This window comes from Heterodontus francisci, chromosome 7 (assembly GCF_036365525.1).
Source record: "Heterodontus francisci isolate sHetFra1 chromosome 7, sHetFra1.hap1, whole genome shotgun sequence".
Classification (NCBI taxonomy): Eukaryota; Metazoa; Chordata; class Chondrichthyes; order Heterodontiformes; family Heterodontidae; genus Heterodontus; species Heterodontus francisci.
The window spans coordinates 117501510-117519696 of record NC_090377.1 but is presented as its reverse complement, the minus strand read 5'-3'; the positions used below and the strand labels follow the sequence as shown (position 1 = coordinate 117519696).

The following is an 18187-nucleotide window of genomic DNA, read 5'->3' as shown; positions in this document are numbered from 1 at the left end:
ACTGCCCGGCCCGGGCCCTGGCAAATCTATTTCTCTCCGACTTCCTCTTGAAATCATTGATCGTTTCCGCTTCCAACCTTGTGAACCGTGAGTTCCAGGTCATTACTACCCACTGTGTAAGAAGTGTGCTTCCTCATATTTCCTCTGCATCTTTTGCCTAAAACTTTCAATCTGTGTCCCCTAGTCTTCGTACCGTTTGTTAATGGGAATGGCTTTTCCTTGTCTAACATATCTAAGCCTGTCATAATCTTGTACACTTCTATTAAAGCTCCCCTCAATTTCCTTTGTGCTAAGGAGAACAAACTTAGCTTTTTTAACCTAATCTTGTAAGTAAAATCCTGTATCCCTGGAACCATTATGGTAAATCTCCTCTGCACCCTCATGTCCTTCCTTAAGTGTGGTAAATTGGATGTTGTATTCAGTTGGGTCCTAACCAGAGTTTTATAATGGTTTAGCATAACATCCCTGCTTTTGGGCTCAATGTCTCTATTTATGAAGCGCAGGATTCCATATGCGTTACTAACCACTCGCCCACTACATCCTGTCACCTTCAAAGATCTATGCACATGTACTCCCAGGTCCCTCTGTTCCGGCACACTCTTTAGAACTGTGCATTGAGTACACAATACCTCTCCCTATTCCTTCTGCCAAAATGCATCACCTCACACTTGTATTAAATTCCATCTGCCCAGGCATTCTAGAGTTAGCTTTGTAGGTACTGGACCTATTGAAGGGTGGGGTGGAGAAAGAGAGTGTGACCCAATAGGGGTTAGTGGTGTGTATCAGGTGGGTGAGGTCTGGTCCGGTCCAGTGCAGGCAGCCGAGATAGTCCTTTTGGAGGCAAGGAAGGCAACCCGTGGACATGGGGTTGAGCTACTCCTGGTTGGAGACGAGTAATGTTGAGGAGCAGCCTCTCTCACAGCTAACACAGGCCATTGATCCTGAGGCAGGCAAAAGTGATGCACAGGGGAACGAAGGCGATGCCCTCCACATAGGGTATACCGACAACTCATAAGCTTTCTGAGTATCAGTGTCCCCAAAGGATGTGCCTATCGAGGCTGATGGTAGCAGTGTTAGGTGTCCTGGTGGAGGACCACCTCGCTAGGTTCATTGGCACGCCCTGCCTTTAGCCATTAGAGACAGTGGCGCTGAGCTTCTTAGTCTCTGGGTTCTTTCAAGACCAGACTGGCATCTGGCAATCGACTGCCCATCACAGCACATGGGAGGGCATCGGATTACATTGAGTTTACCATTAATGGGGACATACAGGCACAGAGCGCAGTGGGATTTACCTCCGTAGCTGGACTCCCTCAGTTATACAGGGTTGTTGACTGCACTCATGCGGCCATCAAGGCACTGGCACAGCAGCCAGTCGTATTCATAAACAGGAAGGGTTTCGCTCCCTCAACATTCATCGGGGGGTGTGCGACCACCAAAAGTGTTTCCTCCAGGGCTGTGCATGGTACCTGTGCAGCTGCTACGACTCCTTCATTCTTAGGAAACTGTGGGTGCCGCAGCTGCTTATGCCACCGGAGAGAAAATGTGGATGGCTGCTCGGGAACATTGAAGAGATGGCTGCTAACACCTGTATGCAACCCTTTCGAGGCACAGAGGCCCTACAACTGCTACCATCTCAGCACAAGGGCCACCATAGAGCAGGAGGAGTGGCACACTTCCTCGGAGAAGGTGGAAATAGTGGAGCAGGGTGAACCAGCCTTGCAAGGCCCTCCACAGTTCTGGCTGAGGACTCAAAGCATCGAGCAAGATGGAAGGGAGGCTCAGGCCAACTAATTGAGGCATATTTCTCCTGAGGGCCCTTCATACTGGAAAACAAGTGGCTCATAAACTCACCTTTCTCAGAGGGAGGGAGTGAATCCAGTCAGCATAGAGTTTCCACTGTACCTCACATTTCCTGGAAGACAAGTTAGATAAGCAGAGAGGGAGGCTGAGCCAGATGCACTGGGGCAGAGAGGGAGCCTGAGCCGGACGTACTGGGGCAGAGAGGGAGGCTGAGCCGGACGCACTGGGGCAGAGAGGGAGGCTGAGCCGGACGCACTGGGGGCAGGGAGGGAGGCTGAGCCGGACGCACTGGGGGCAGGGAGGGAGGCTGAGCCGGAGGCCCTGGGGCAGGGGGGGAGGCTGAGCCGGAGGCCCTGGGGAAGGGAGGGAGAGGCTGAGACGGACACAATGGATTGCTAATCTATATGTGCTCAGGTCTTGATGTAGTACTTGAATTCCTAACATTCTGACTCGGGTATGATTGCTGCCATTGACCCAGGGCTAACACACATTGCGAAATGCTAATTTATGCCCTAGAATATTCCAGTATCATTACAGATTTGATTATCATCATGACCACAAACCCAAATGAAAGCGCTATGGGATTGGCTGCAGCTGTTTTCCATGTTGTTATAAAATGTAGTTTCTGTATGCAAAGTAGTACAGTTTAAAGGCCGGCTCGGGTCTGCAAATGAAACCCGACCCTACCCGAGTCCTTTCATTTTTTTCCCGCGCCCAACCCGACCATCAGTTAACCTAGCTTCCATTTTTCACTTTGTTGCTTATCTGCACGAGCTTTGAAAAACTGTAACTGAACAACCTTTCAAGTCCAAAAAGTACATTAACATTGGAGCCACTTACTGGAGGTGGTGATAGAGCGCGTCCAACCCGACCTGACCCGAGCCCGAATGCCGGACCCGGAAGTGCGACCCGACCCGACCAGAGCCCGACGTATGTCGGGTTCGGGTCAGATAGCCGTGCTCTAGTGCAATTATATCTGACTTAACTGTACGTGAAAGACCTGCATTTAAATAGTGCCTTTCAAGACCTTGGGTGTCCCAAAGCCTTTACAGCTAATATGATATTTCTGAAATGTAGTTGTAACAGAGGAAATACACTTCTTACCCTTCTAAACTTCAGCGGATACAAGCCTAACCTGTCCAACCATTCCTCATAAGACAACCTGGCCGTTCCACCAATGCCCTGCATAAGATTTAGATTTAGAGATACAGCACTGAAACAGGCCCTTCAGCCCACCGAGTCTGTGCCGACCATTAACCACCCATTTATACTAATCCTACACTAATCCCATATCCCTACCACATCCAGGCAAGTGCTGTTAGATGGAAAGATCATTTTTTGGAATGTGGGTTGTATTGAGCATTGGAATGACATCTTATTGGGCTTCCAGAGAGAGATTCTTGAATCCTTTTCTGCAACTCAAACAGAACTGGATGTCAAGGATCATTTGATCGACCTGAAACATTAACTCAATTTCTCTCTCCATGATACTGCCTGATCTGCTGAGTATTTCCAGCATTTTCTGTTTTAATTTCAGATTTCCAGATCTGCAGTATTTTGCTTTTACCAAGTAACATTGGTGCTCTGAGCTTGCAACTGTTTTTTTACCCATTGCAAAGGCTATTTATTCCCACTCATGCAGTATTGCCTACCTCTGATCTTGCCTCACCCCTTCCATTGCTGGTGAAGCCCTCGGCCATGCTTTCATCACCTCCAGGCTCAATTTCTCCAAAGTCAAAATGATTGGCCTCTTGAGCCGCACCTACATAAATGCCATCTTCCATTGTTCTGTTCTGCACTAAACTCCACTCATCCATCACCTTATCCCTGCCAACAGGCTCCTGTCCTATTCCACCACATTGAATTCGAAATGTTCATCCTTGTTTACAAATCCCTCTGCACCCAACTTCCTTCAGTCTCACTTTTCCTGTTCCCTTTGGTCTTCTGTCTGTGGCTTTCTGTGTTTTTAACCTCTCCCTCTGCTGTACCATCAATGCCAGATCTTTCAGCTGTCTAAGCCCCTCTCTATGCAAATCCCTCTAAGCTTTCGACTCCTTTTGTGACCTGCAAAAGCGTGTTGGAAACCTGTTGTTCTCATCATGCTACTCGTTGCGCCTCATACTGCTATTCAGCATTCATTTTTCCCTGAATGTGTAGTTCCTTGGGCTGTTTGTTACAAGCCTGATCTGAATACAAGATGATTTTTCACTATCATATATCGCCATCCACTTGTGTTGCATTTGTAAGCTGATATGCGACCAGTCAACTGGAATTGGGGTCAGTATTTGGTGATTAGGAGTATATCACCAATGGTGAGGCCCCTTGGAAATAATCACGACAAAGGGTTTGCATTTACTCGCTGAGTGTTGTACTTTTTCAAATGAACACTTGAGACTATGACAGCAGTGTGACCTAATTTTTTGATGTGGGTAAAGCCAGTTGTCAGCTTGGCTCAGTAGGTAGCACCCTTACCTCTGTGTCAGGCAGTCGTGGGTTCAAGCCCCAGTCCAGAGACTTCACTAAATCTAGGCTGACACTTGAGTGCAGTACCGAAGGGCTGCTGTATTGTTCGAGGTAGAACCATAGAAAAATTATGGCACAGAAGGAGGCCATTCAGTTCGTCGTGTCCACGCCGGCTGAGAAAACTAGCCGCCCATCTAATCCCATCTTCCAGCACCTGGTCCATAGTCTTGCAGGTTACAAAGGTGCCCTCTTTCAGATGAAATGTTAATGTGACACCCCATGTGCCTGTTTGGGTGGATGTAAAAGATCTCACTGCAGTATGCATGAGAAGAGTAGGGAGTGTCCCTGGTACACTGGCCAACATTCCTCCTGTAGCTCACGCCACCAATAATATTTACTCAACACAAATTTGCTGGCACATTTGTTTGCGTAATAAGAGTGACTACACTTCCAAAAAGAATCCATTTAATGTAAAACATTTTAAAATGTCCTGAAGAGTGACAAAGCACTATATAAATACAACTTTTCGTTGTAAGTCAATACCTTACCGTACAGTATCCTAATTCATTGTGCAGTACTGTACAATACTACACTTCCACAAACCCTGCTTAATTCAGTTAATAATCTTTGATAAGACACTTTAACATCTAAAATTTGGAGACCAGTTACAGTGTGAGTGAACCTAGGATTCTGGGTTTCAACAGAACTTTGTTTCAACTTCCCATTTTGGAAATATGAACTAAGAACCGGAATTGCTTAAAATAGAAAACAAACTGGCCAGTAACAACCTTGTCTCCTTCATCACATGGAATATTGAAGCTGAAATTACTTGGGGTAGGATCATTCATTGGAATTATTTCTATCCATATTGGAAAGAACATCCATTTATTTGGTAACTTTCACAACATCCCAAAGCTCTTTACAGCCCCTGAAGTACTTTTGCAGTGTAGTCATGTTGTAACATAGGAAACGCAGCAACCAGTTTGCACAAAGCAAGATCCCACAAACAGCAGTGCGTTAATGAACTGATGATCTGTTTTCGGGTGTTGGTTGAGGGATAAATATTGGCCAGGGCAACAGGGAGAATTTCCCTGCTTCTCTTTGAAATAGTGCCATGGGATCTTTTGCATCGACCTGAGAGGGAAAATGGGGGTCTCTCTTAGTTTAATGTCTTATCGAAAAGATTGCTGCTCTTATAGTGCAGCACTCCCTCAGTAATGCGCTGGAGTGTCAGCCTAGATTATAAACTCAAGCCCCTCAAGTGGGACTTGAGCCTACGACCCTCTGACTCAGAAGGCAGAAAAATAAGTGTGCTACACAACAGAGTGACCTGACATGGTGTTGAAACTAACATCCCCAAAAAAACTGCCAAGTTCGGGCATGTGTTATTTTAGTCAACAGTGTATGTAGTGTTTAATTAGACAGGGATTTGGAGTACCCAACTAGTGCTTCACCCTTAGGCTTTGAAATAAGGAGTGATTGTCTCTTTTTCTGGTGCTGTTTTTCCTTTTGAGAGTACAGTAGACTTTTGTACAAAAACTTGACACAGTTGAAGTGATTTACAGAGCTGTAACTTTAGAAATAAAGATTAGATTCAAACAATTTTAAACTATGGAAATGTTCTGAATATCGTACGTAAGAATTCAATACCATATCTCAACATTTCACCAGCTCCTTTGTGGGTGGGGCATTATCGAACTCTACTGTAATGACAGATGTCCCTGACTAAACTGGCACTGGACGAGGCCACTCCGTTTCTCCTACAGTAGCAGATCATCTGACCTGCCCATACTTTAACGTGTGGTTCCACAGTTTGAGATTAGAGTTTGATTTCAACTCCCACGCTTCTAGCTCAGATATTATATTGAATACACGGATAAAGTTTCTTGTGCACTCTGAGTACTGACTGCCTGACTGATGTTTTGGAGCTCCTGAAAACCAGATGGACACTGATTGTGAAAACCCGATGCTTGCCTTCTGTTCTGCTCAGAATCCTGTTGTGCTGGGTGCTGCGATGATGGTTCCCAAACTGTGGCTGTGGAAAATGCAGGCTGATGATTAGGAGTATATCACCAATGGTGAGGCCACTTGGAAATAATCACGACAAAGGGTTTGATACCGGGATTGCAACTGCACAAACACCAAACAAGATTGTAAACCCTTTGGGATCATTTTTCTAGTGTGTTTGCAATTCGTACTGCAAGAAACTCAGCTGTTGTGTCTGTCTCTTGGTGTGTGTGTGTGTGTTTCTCCATGATATTACTCACGGTCAGTCCGAGGAGATGATTGTAACCATTACTTCTTGATTTATCGCGCCTGCTTCATGTTGTTTTCTCAACTTAAAAAAAAACATTTGCTGGAGGAATTATTAACTGGATTGGCAGAATGAGTCCTTTGAGTTTTCTAACCTTGTTGAATAATTGTTAATTTAAAAAAATATACATGTAGCATAGCTTTCATTCCCTGGTCTAGGTACAGCATGCACATGTGAAACCCAGACTCTGCAGCTTGGACTTGTACCTTCTAAGGTCCAGGCATTTTTTTAACTCTGCAATTGCGCCTCTGCTCCTGACGTATTTGAATTCTTATTGTGACAGCTGTTTGGAGGAGTGAAGTTTTGGAACAACTACTACTCCACAGGCTAGGAGCTGTTTACATATTTGTATTGGCTTCTTCGATCGTGTGGTTAGATTGAGTAATTCAGCGGTGCTGATTGAAAGGACTGCTGTGTGTCAGTTTGATGGGTTGAGTGGTTCGATAATATGCTTTATTGTTAATCCAGCTGTTTGAGGGAAGTTATTATTATAACCTGGGACTGGAGGGTGAGTGAGTCACGCAAAACCTAATGCGTTGACCCGACAGTGATTGCAAGGGATTCTGGCACATTGTGACTGTGTACTCCTCTCCACTGCATTTAAGAATATATAATCAAAAATATCGGATTTATTTTTCACGAGCGATGTACACATCACTCCCATCAACAGGAATGTAGAATCATGTCATTTACATTACATTCTCCTCCCCCTCCCCATGAGGGTAATGATAACAATAGGGCAGATTTTGCTGGAGCGGACATCTCGTGATGTACCCCATTAGTTAGTTTTTTTCCCCTCATCCTTCAGGTAGAATGTTTTAAGTGCCATATTTTGCTGGAAGTATGAGCTGATAATGGTACAGCAAGGGTAACATGGCCCCTGGGACCTTGGTGAACGATGGGACCAGCAATCTATCTCGTTAACTAATGAGATTTAAGGATTGATAAACAGAGGAATGACAGAGCAGGAAATAGGGTGAATTAGAATCAAGCTGGGTACAGAAAGAGAAATAAAGAGGGAAAGAAAAATTAGATTGAGACAGAGAAAAAAAACTGTAAAGGAAAAGTAAGAAAAAACCTCAAGGACCAAATTACTACCTGTAGGAATAAGACGCCACAGTTTCAGTTGTTCCCCCTTTCTGGGCTGGAGGTTGAGTGACATTGCAGGAGCATAAATCATGTCATGAAATAGATCTTACATCATAAATTACCAGCCCTAACGTTCAGTGGCGAGTTTACTTGGTAATTAATGCTCAAGTGCAGAAATTTCTTGAAACTTAAGGGGAGGCTGAGGGCAAGCAGCCGTTTTCACAGCCAAAGATGGTGCGGCTTAAATTGGTCAGAAACTTGTGACTTGCATCTCTTCCTTGCCACAGGTTCTGGGTCACTTACGTGCATCATTAGACTCTTATTATCCCAGTAAATTCCAGGCCACTGCACACATTTCTTGCCCAACCAGTATATAGCAACACAATGTACATTTCACTTCCTTCCCCTCCCCTTAGCGTGTTGAGTGGCAGTGTAACAGTTTAAATATGTGCTGGGTAGTTGTCTACTCACTGGTGGTAGTCTGTACTTGCAGGGGATCATCTTCATATAATTTGTGTGCAAGCTCCATTACCCCTCCCCCACACACCGGCTTCCAGTCATAATTTTCTGGTCTTCCTAGACCAAGTTTACTGTGGCCTGACAGACGGATGAGCACCAGCTCTAAATAAGCTGTCAGGAAAGATGGGCTGGATGACAGTGATATCATCACTCTCAATGGAAAGACACCCTGTCTCTTTAGTTATTCAGTAAGTATTGTTAGTGAAGCACTTTAGGATGTTCTGAGGTTGTGAAAGGTGATATATAAATGCCTGTCTTTTTTATACAAATACCTTTTAAATGCAAAGCAGATACAAACCACTTGACATCGACTGTTTGCTGAAATCATAAGACTAAGTGCAGGGTAACACATTTAGGGTCCAGAAACCATTACATTAATTTGATAAATTTTGTTTCAAATTTTTTTATATTCGTTCGGGGGATGTGGACATCGCTGGCTAGGCCAGCATTTATTGCCCATCCCAAATTGCCCTTGGGAAGTTGGTGGCGAGCTGCCTTCTTGAATCACTGCAGTCCATGTGGTACACCACACAGTGCTGTTAGGAAGGGAATTCCAAGAATTTGACCCAGTGATAGTGAAGGAATGGCGATATAGTTCCAAGTCAGGATGGTGTGTGCCTTGGAGGGGTACTTGCAGGTAGTGGAGTTTAAAGGCCTGCTCAGGTCTTCAAAAAAAAAACCCGACCCAGCCTGAGTCCTTCCATTTTTTCCTGCGCCCGACCTGACCCGACCCAAACATCAGTTAACTTATCTTCCGTTTTTCATTTTGTTGCTGATCTGCACAAGCTTAAAATAACTCCAACAAAACCACCTTTCTAATACAAAAATTAAATTAACATTGGAGCCACTTACCTGTTATAAAGTAAAAGCAAAATACTGCGGATGCTGGAAATCTGAAATAAAAACAAGAAATGCTGGAACCACTCAGCAGGTCTGGCAGCATCTGTGGAAAGAGAAGCAGAGTTAAAGTTTCGGGTCAGTGACCCTTCTTCGGAATGTTCCGTAAAAGGGTCACTGACCCGAAACGTTAACTCTGCTTCTCTTTCCACAGATGCTGCCAGACCTGCTGAGTGGTTCCAGCATTTCTTGTTTTTATACCTGTTATAGAGCGTGCCGGACCCGGACGTGCAACCCGACCCGACCCGAAACCAGCACATGTTTTCGGCTCCCTTCGGGTTGGGTAGCAGGCCTTTAGTGGAGTTCCCATGCTTCTGCTGCCCTTGTCCTTCTAGGTGGTAGAGGTCGCGGGTTTGGAAGGTGCTGTTGAAGGAGCCTTGGTGCATTGCTGCCATGCATCCTGTAGATGGTGCACACTGCTGCCACTGTGCATTTGTGGTGGAGGGAGTGAATGTTGAAGTTGGTGGATTGGGTGCTGATCAAGCAGGCTGCTTTGTCCTGGATGGTGTTGAGCTTCTTGATTGTTGGAGCTGCACCCATCCAGGCAAGTGGAGAGTATTCCATCACACTCCTGACTTGTGCCTTGTAGATGGTGGGCAAGCATTGGGGAGTCAGGAGGCGAGTTACACGCCGCACAATTCCCAGCCTCTGACCTGCTCATGTAGCTACAGCATTTACATGGTTGATTCAGTTCAGTTCTGGTCAATGGTGACCCCCAGGATGTTGATAGTGGGGGATTCAGCGATGGTAATGCCATTGAACATCAAGGGGAGATGGTTAGATTCACTGTATTTTGAGATGGTCATTGCCTGGCATTTGTGTGGCGCAAATATTACCTTCCCCTTATCAGCCCAAGCCTGGATATTGTCCAGGTCTTGCTTCATATGGACACGGACTGCTTCAGTATCTGAGGAGTTGCAAATGGTACTGAACATCGTGCAATAATCGGCGAACATCCCCACTTCTGACCTTATGATGGAGGGAAGGCAATTGATGAAGCAGCTGAAGATGGTTGGGTCCAGGACACTACCCTGAGGAACTCTTGCAGTGATGTCCTGGGACTGAGAGGATTGACCTCCAACAACCCCAACCATCTTCCTTTGTGCTAGGTATGACTCCAACCAGCGGAGAGTTTTCTCCGATTCCCATTGACTCCAGTTTTGCTAGGGCTCCTTGATGCCATACTCGGTCAACTGCTGCCTTGATGTCAAGGGCAGCCACTCTCACCTCACCTCTGGAATTCAGCTGTTTTGTCCATGTTTGCAAAAAGGCTATAATGAGGTAAGGAGCTGAGTGGCCCTGGTGGAACCCAAACTGAGCGTCAGTGAGCAGGTTATTGCTGTGTGTGCTGCTTGAAAGCACTGTCGACAATCCCTTCCATCGCTTTGCCGATAATTGGGATTAGTCCGATAGGGCTTTAATTGGGCAGATTGGATTTGTCCTGGTTTTTTGTGGATAGGACATACTTGGGCAATTTTCCACATTGCCGGGTAGATGCCAGTGTTGTAACTGTACTGGAACAGCTTGGGCTAGGCACACGGTTGGTTCTGGAGCACAAGTCTCAAGCACTATTGCTGGAATGTTGTCAGGGCCCATAGCCTTTTCAGTATCCAGTGCCTTCAGCCATTTCTTGAGTATTAATTCTTGAATTCTAAGGGTACATGAGGCAGCATGCTCCCTATTTCTCAGTTATCATAGAATCATACAGGAAAAAAGGAGGACGGTTGACCCACTGTACCTGTGCCAGCCGTCTGAAAGAGCTATCCAATTAGTTCTGCTCCATTCCTGTGTCTTGTGTTACTGCAGCTCAATACTTGTGAAGTGCTTCTAGTGGTGCTTCGTGGTCCATTACAAATGTTCACATATACCACCACAGGGATTAAGATATTTTAGTAGTTTTGTTGACTAGTTACTTTCAGTAAATTGTCAAATAACCTATCACGTTTTTTTCTTCATTGACATTCGTGGCCTCAGGATGTATTGAGGTACGTTACAGCCAATGAAGTCACTGTTGCAATGTAAGAAATGTGGCAGCCAGTTTACTCACAAGATCTCACAAAGCAATGAGATAATGACCAGGTAAGCTGTTTTGGTGACATAGGTTGCAGAAAAGTATTGCCAGGACACTAGGGAGAATTCTCCTGCTCTTCTTTGCAGTAGTGCCTTGGGAACTTCGGCCACCTGAGGGGGCAGGTCGGTCTTTGGTTTAACGTCTCATCGGAAAGCTGGCACCTCAGACAATGTCTGAGTACTGAGTACAGATTCTGTCAGTACTGCTTGATTTTGTGCTCACGTCATTGGAGTGGGACTTGAACCCACAACCTTCTGACTCGGGCGAGAGGGTTACCAGTAAGCCACGGTTAACTACTCAACTTATGAACTGCAGAGACCCATGACAGCATGACAGACCCCATTAGAACTTCACAGCTCCCTAGGTTGAACCTTTTATATTCATCCCCTCCTGCTGTCTTGCGAAGGTAGTTTCATGCCAGCTGGTTAATGTGCCATTAATTCCATGAGCTTCCATTATCTTGAAAAATCTCCAAGCTGTCAAATGTCACCACAGTTTTTAGTCTCTGTCTATTTAGAGGGGCTCAAGTGAATCCACAGTTAAAGCCCACCTCCTGCATACAATTAAACACAATTTACAATTGAGACTTCGTACTCTAGATGAACAATCTTGCCATCTCTTGAAATACTTTTGACATTTCTCATTGTCTTTTAATTCATTCAAGCCTTACTACATATCTGAATATCATGGTTTCTTCAATCCTCGGGTACAGCTTCCATTCCAAAGGAGCTTATGGAGATGTTGTTCACCGCATCATCCATTTCTTTAAGTGTTGTAGTGTGTCTGAGTGCCCCACAAATGTTTTAATACATTGAATTTTCTACTTGTATGTGCTTTACTGAACTCTCCATCTACTGTAGATCCCCGAGGCAATTTTAATGGAACTGGGGATTGTCTTTGTTTTTGAAGACCGATGTGGAGAATTAATTTACCATGCCAGCCATTTTCAGATCATAATATTTCTGCTCAATTTTTCCCCTAAAGGACTCTTGTCTACTTAAACTTTTAAACAGCTTATTTGATCCCTAGTACCCATAAGCAACTTATTATTTAAAGCAAAAGAAAAGCACTTTTTTTTGGCGGGGGGGGGGGGGGGGGGGGATGTTGAAGTTTGTGGTCATCAAGGTCAAAAATATTTGAATTTGAGTGCATCGCATTTTTTTGTTTTATTGCTTTGTGTCTGATCAGCTATTTCATGGGCCAGATACAGAATTAAACTTCCTCTCCTCTCCCATCAGAACATCTCTCCTCCAGCACCTGAATGAATAGCCTTTACTACACCATTTTGAGTTCCGCTCTTTTATTTAAAAAAACTGTACAGCTTTACTAGCATTTCAATCCTTGCACAACCTGCTATCCACATATCTCACTGCTGAGTTTAGTTTTATATTGGCTTGCCTAGCTGTATTCTGGCCTTTAGTCAACTGTACCATTTTTCCACCAGATGAAATTAGGTTTATTAGAAATTGAGCCAACTTGTGATGTCGAATCATAGAGTCTGCAGCACAGAAGGGACAATAGGCCATTTTGCCTGTTCCAGCTCTTTGAAAGAGCTTTCCAATGCCTCACTCCCCTGTTCTTTCTCCATAGCTCTGCAACATTTTTCCTTTTTGAAGTATATAAGTTTCTTATTTACTAAATTCCTTTGTAATTATGAACATCTCTATTAAATCGTAAGGAAAACAATTCCAGCTTCTCTAGTCTCACCACGAACTGAAGTCCTGCATCCTTGGCATTAGGTCAGTACTATAGAATTGATTTGAATTGGACTTTTTGCATCAAGTCCCTGAAGTCCATTATGTGGGGGACGGAGAACCCAGTAAATTCTGTGGAAATGTTTTATGTTGCTCACAGACAAAATGGTAGTCTCTCTTTTTCCTGAGTATATAAACTGGGCTAAATCACATTACCACAGGAGGTTCCATCCTTCCTAAATGTCATGAAGCTGAAATTCTGCCTTTTCCTGTGGTTTGGATCGACACTAATAGCATGATTTAATGTAGAACTTGCATTTATATAGCACCTTTTACAGCCTCAGGACATCCCAAAGCACTTTACAGCTAATTAAGTACTTTTGTAGTGTGGACACTGTTGTCATGTAGCAAGCAGTTCCCCCAGTGCTTGGCACACATTCCTCCTTCAGCCAACACCAATAAAAAAAAAGCTTCATCAATCCAACTTCTGTTAGTGGGGGGTTGTTAACACAGGATGCCTACTACATCTGCCTACATAACAGTTCAAGAGTAGTTTGTATGTGCATGAAGCATTTGACGTGATGAAACACTCTATAAATGCAGAGCTCTTTTCTTAAATTTATGGAGGCTTCAGTGAAATTCATCCAGACCCGATGATTTTATAGAACTTCAGAGACTGGATAAAAATCACAATGGTTAAAAAAGACACGGCCACAATCTTGCTTGTCAGTGCGACAGGTGTTAATGAGCATTGTAGAGAGCAGGTAATGTATTATAAATGTGCAGCTGGCTATACTGTATCATGGGAACCTGTTGCTTCGCTTGTGTTTTAAACAATGCATCCATTCTTTCCTTTTACTCCGCAAGCTTTGTGATTAAAGCATAAATCATAATATTGTTTGGAAGTTTTGGCGTGGGGGATTCGGAGATTCTCTGTGTAATCCACCTTTGTTTTGTTCATTTGCAGAATTGACATTAAATCCTCCAGAAGGAATTGTTGCAGGTAAGCAATGCCGCATTGTTTAATTTCCAATAACCCTCCGCCGCCCTCCATATGTCTGCAGACAGTTAATTGTAGTTAAGGTATTGAGAAATATGTTTCCCAGGCATATCTTTGAATATGTATAACACTCTCCATGTGTATTATATGAAACAATGTGCTTTTAAAGATTCACAATGGCACAATACCTGTAAGTCACTGGTCAAATGAATGAGGCTTTTTCTTTTGTTATAAGAGTTCCCCTTAAATGGAAATTTACATATTTCACAATATCATTATTAAATGTAATTGTAAAATTATTTCTTGTGTCTGAGTGTTTTGACTTGAAAAACCCAGCCCTTTTAACTTGATATATTTGCCAGGAGTTATAGAACCTTAGTTAGATCACATTTGGAGCACTGTGAGCTATTCTAGTATCCATATTACAAAAAGGATATAAAGGCATTGGAGAATATTCAAAAAGATTTGCAAGGATGATGCCAGAACCGAGTGATTACAGATAGCAGGAAAGACTGAACAGTTTGGGGTTCTTTTCTCCAGAAGAGAAGACTGAGGATGAACTGATAAAAGTCTTTAAAATTATGAAGGCGTTTGATAGGGTAGATGTAGAGAAAATGTTTCCACTTGTAGGATAATCCAAAACTAAGAACCGTAAATATAAATAGTCACTGATCAATCCAATATGGAATTCTGGAGGAAATTGTTTACCCAGAGGGTGGTTAGAATGTGGAACGCCTTGTTAAGACAAATAGAAAACGCAGATGCGTTTAAGGGGAAGCTAAATAAGCACATGAGGGAGAAAGGAATAGTAGGATATGGTGATAGAGTGAGATGAAGTAGTCTGGAAGGGGACTTGTGTGGAGCATAAACATTGGCATAGATGGCCTGTTTCTGTGTTTGTAAATGCTATGTAATTCTTTTAGTTAAAGGGATGTCCCACAATTTGTGTGCAGAATGTTCCCTGGGTGCATCAATACATTTTTACTTCAATGCAGGCAGGTTGTCTCAAAGAGAGAGAGACTCAATCTGCATGTACAATCCCAAAACAAATTACCGTTGGCATTCCATGCTGCTAATCACCACATGTTAACCTACAATCTGATACATCTTGTATTGCACTTTGCTGTATATCCTGGCGAGGAGTCAAAAGCAAGTGCCGTATTCAGATGAAGCAGGTTAGAGGCTGTGGATCAGGATGCACAAACACAAATTCTATCCATATTTTTATATTTTCAGTCTCAGTTCCTATATATCCATTTATAATAGGAACTGCCCAGATAAGCCTGTCATACTGTAACTACACCTTCCTATTTTTGGTGCCACTGCAGCATCTCCATGGGAACAGAGGAACAGAAGACGCCATTTATCCCCTCGAGCCCCTTCAGTTAGATCATGGCTGATCTGTATCTTAACTCCATTTACCTACCTTGGTTCCGTGACCTTTAATACACTTATTTAACAAAAATCTATCAATCTCTGTTGAAATTTTCAATTGACTCCCAGCCTCAACAGTTTTTGGAGGAGAGAGTTCCAGATTTCTGCTACCCTTTTTGTGAAGAAGTGCTTCCTGGCATCACCGCTGAATAGTCTAGCTTTAATTTTAAGGTTATGTCCCCTTGTTCTGGACACACCTTCCACTAGAGGGAATAATCTGTCTCTATCTACCCTATCAAATCCTTTAATCATCTTAAACACCACAATCAGATCACCCCTTAATCTTCAAGGGAATTACTAAAAGAAATGAAGTGAGTGAAATTGAAAAAAGTTGATGGGAATATATGAATAGACACTTGTTTACAGTTTTTGCAAAATAAAGTTATGTAATTCCATTTCCATTAAATAATAGTAGCAATGCCAGCTAATAAGAACATAGTGGCTCTGTTGATTCATTGTGTGTCTAATGGTATACCCCTTTATAAAATAGTATATCTTCAAATTACCATACAGGCTATCCTCTAGTTTCAAAATGAGGTTCCAGGTTATTTGATTCATCCCATTGCAGCTAGGCAGTGATTGTTTTTCAACAGTTATAGGTTTGTGTCCAAGTGATTCTATTTTCTGCTATTCACAGGTCCCATCAATGAAGAGAACTTCTTCGAATGGGAGGCTTTAATCATGTAAGATTGAAAGCTTACAGTATTTTTCATTTCCCTCCCTCACCCTGCGTGCCCTCCCGCAACTCTCTTTTTCCAAGTAACTTGCCCCTTCCATGTATTGCTGTCGGTGCTTTTCACAGGGTCAGGAAAAGCAAGCTACTGCACAATAAAGAGCTCTTAATTGTTTCCTTCATAAACTGTTGGGACCAGGACTAGGAACCACAGCCATGCATAGCAAATGCCCTTGTTGGACACCTGTCAACATGTCTGTGTCTGTATTCAGAGGGATGAAGCTTAACATGAGCTGGCTAATGTTGCAATCCTGCTGTGTTAGCAACCGCATAAAATTAGTTCACTGCTGAACATTTTCTGTTCGACAGTGTTCATTAACACACCGGCAGCTAATTGATGCATTGTTATTTCTATTCTCTGCAACAGGGTGGTCTACTAGGTGGCACATAACACAAGAAACAAACTGTAATAAACCAATTTCAGAGCTAGTATGAGGCACGATGGATCACAAATGAGCACCAAGGATAAACATCACCTCCTGTTGGTTCAACCAACCCAAATCTGGAATAAACATCACCTCCCACTAGTTTAACCCATACAAACCTGGAATAAACACCTCCCATAGTTTAGCCCACACAAACCCTGTCTGTCTATGATGCTTTAGGGGCGATTCAACATCCTTAATTCAAAGGAGGAATCTTTCCATTGGGACCCTTTCAGAAAAGAGTTTCATTGTGAGGCCACTTGACGTTGTGTAACATCGCCTGACTGCCCATCTCAGCTTATCTCTTGCTGAAACCCTCATTGATACCTTTGTTATCCTTGAGACTTGACCATTCCATTGCACTGCTGGCTGGTCTCCCATATTCTACCCTCCATAAACTTGAAGTCGTCCAAAACACTGCTGCCCATGTCCTTACTTACGCTAAGTCTTGTTCACCCATCACCCCTGTGCTCGTTGACCTGTGATTCCTGGTTAAGCAACGCCTCAAATTTAAAATACTCATCCTTGTTTTCAAATCCCTTCATGGCCTTGCCCCTCCCTATCTCTGTATTCTCCAGCCCCGCAACCCTCTGAAATATCTGCACTCCTCAAATACTGGTCTCTTGAGCATTCACGATTTTAATTACTCCACCATTGGTGGCCATGCCTTTAGTTGCCAAGGCCCTAAACTCTGGAGTTCCCTCCCTCAACCTTTCCGCCTTTCTTTCCTCCTTTAAGGCTCTCCTTAAAACCTACCTCTGGCCAAGCTTTTGGTTATCTGCCCCAATATTTCATTATGTGCTTCAGTGTCAGGTTTTCAGTGTTGAGAATGCTCCTGTGAAGCACCATAGGATGTTTTATTATGTTATTTCTTCTTTTGGGCCTCCTTATCTCGAGAGACAATGGATACGCGCCTGGAGGTGGTCAGTGGTTTGTGAAGCAGCGCCTGGAGTGGCTATAAAGGCCAATTCTGGAGTGACAGGCTCTTCCACAGGTGCTGCAGAGAAATTTGTTTGTTGGGGCTGTTGCACAGTTGGCTCTCCCCTTGCGCCTCTGTCTTTTTTCCTGCCAACTACTAAGTCTCTTCGACTCGCCACAATTTAGCCCTGTCTTTATGGCTGCCCGCCAGCTCTGGCGAATGCTGGCAACTGACTCCCACGACTTGTGATCAATGTCACACGATTTCATGTCGCGTTTGCAGACGTCTTTATAACGGAGACATGGACGGCCGGTGGGTCTGATACCAGTGGCGAGCTCGCTGTACAATGTGTCTTTGGGGATCCTGCCATCTTCCATGCGGCTCACATGGCCAAGCCATCTCAAGCGCCGCTGACTCAGTAGTGTGTATAAGCTGGGGATGTTGGCCGCTTCAAGGACTTCTGTGTTGGAGATATAGTCCTGCCACCTGATGCCAAGTATTCTCCGAAGGCAGCGAAGATGGAATGAATTGAGACGTCGCTCTTGGCTGGCATACGTTGTCCAGGCCTCGCTGCCGTAGAGCAAGGTACTGAGGACACAGGCCTGATACACTCGGACTTTTGTGTTCCGTGTCAGTGCGCCATTTTCCCACACTCTCTTGGCCAGTCTGAACATAGCAGTGGAAGCCTTACCCATGCGCTTGTTGATTTCTGCATCTAGAGACAGGTTACTGGTGATAGTTGAGCCTAGGTAGGTGAACTCTTGAACCACTTCCAGAGCGTGGTCGCCAATATTGATGGATGGAGCATTTCTGACATCCTGCCCCATGA

General features: G+C 43.9%; 1 protein-coding gene across 2 annotated transcripts in view; it reads left to right on the top strand.

The window, feature by feature from the left end:
- The window catches only part of ube2g2 (ubiquitin-conjugating enzyme E2G 2 (UBC7 homolog, yeast)), an 82744-nt gene that overhangs the window by 897 nt on the left and 63660 nt on the right, over positions 1-18187 (top strand). Inside the window, exons 2-3 of one of the 2 annotated variants that reach the window (XM_068035983.1) lie at positions 13815-13850; positions 15919-15964. In XM_068035983.1, the coding sequence (XP_067892084.1) occupies positions 13815-13850; positions 15919-15964 (82 nt within the window). Of the gene's footprint in view, positions 1-13814; positions 13851-15528; positions 15534-15918; positions 15965-18187 lie in introns of those variants that run through there. The other variant, XM_068035984.1, reaches the window with a different exon arrangement.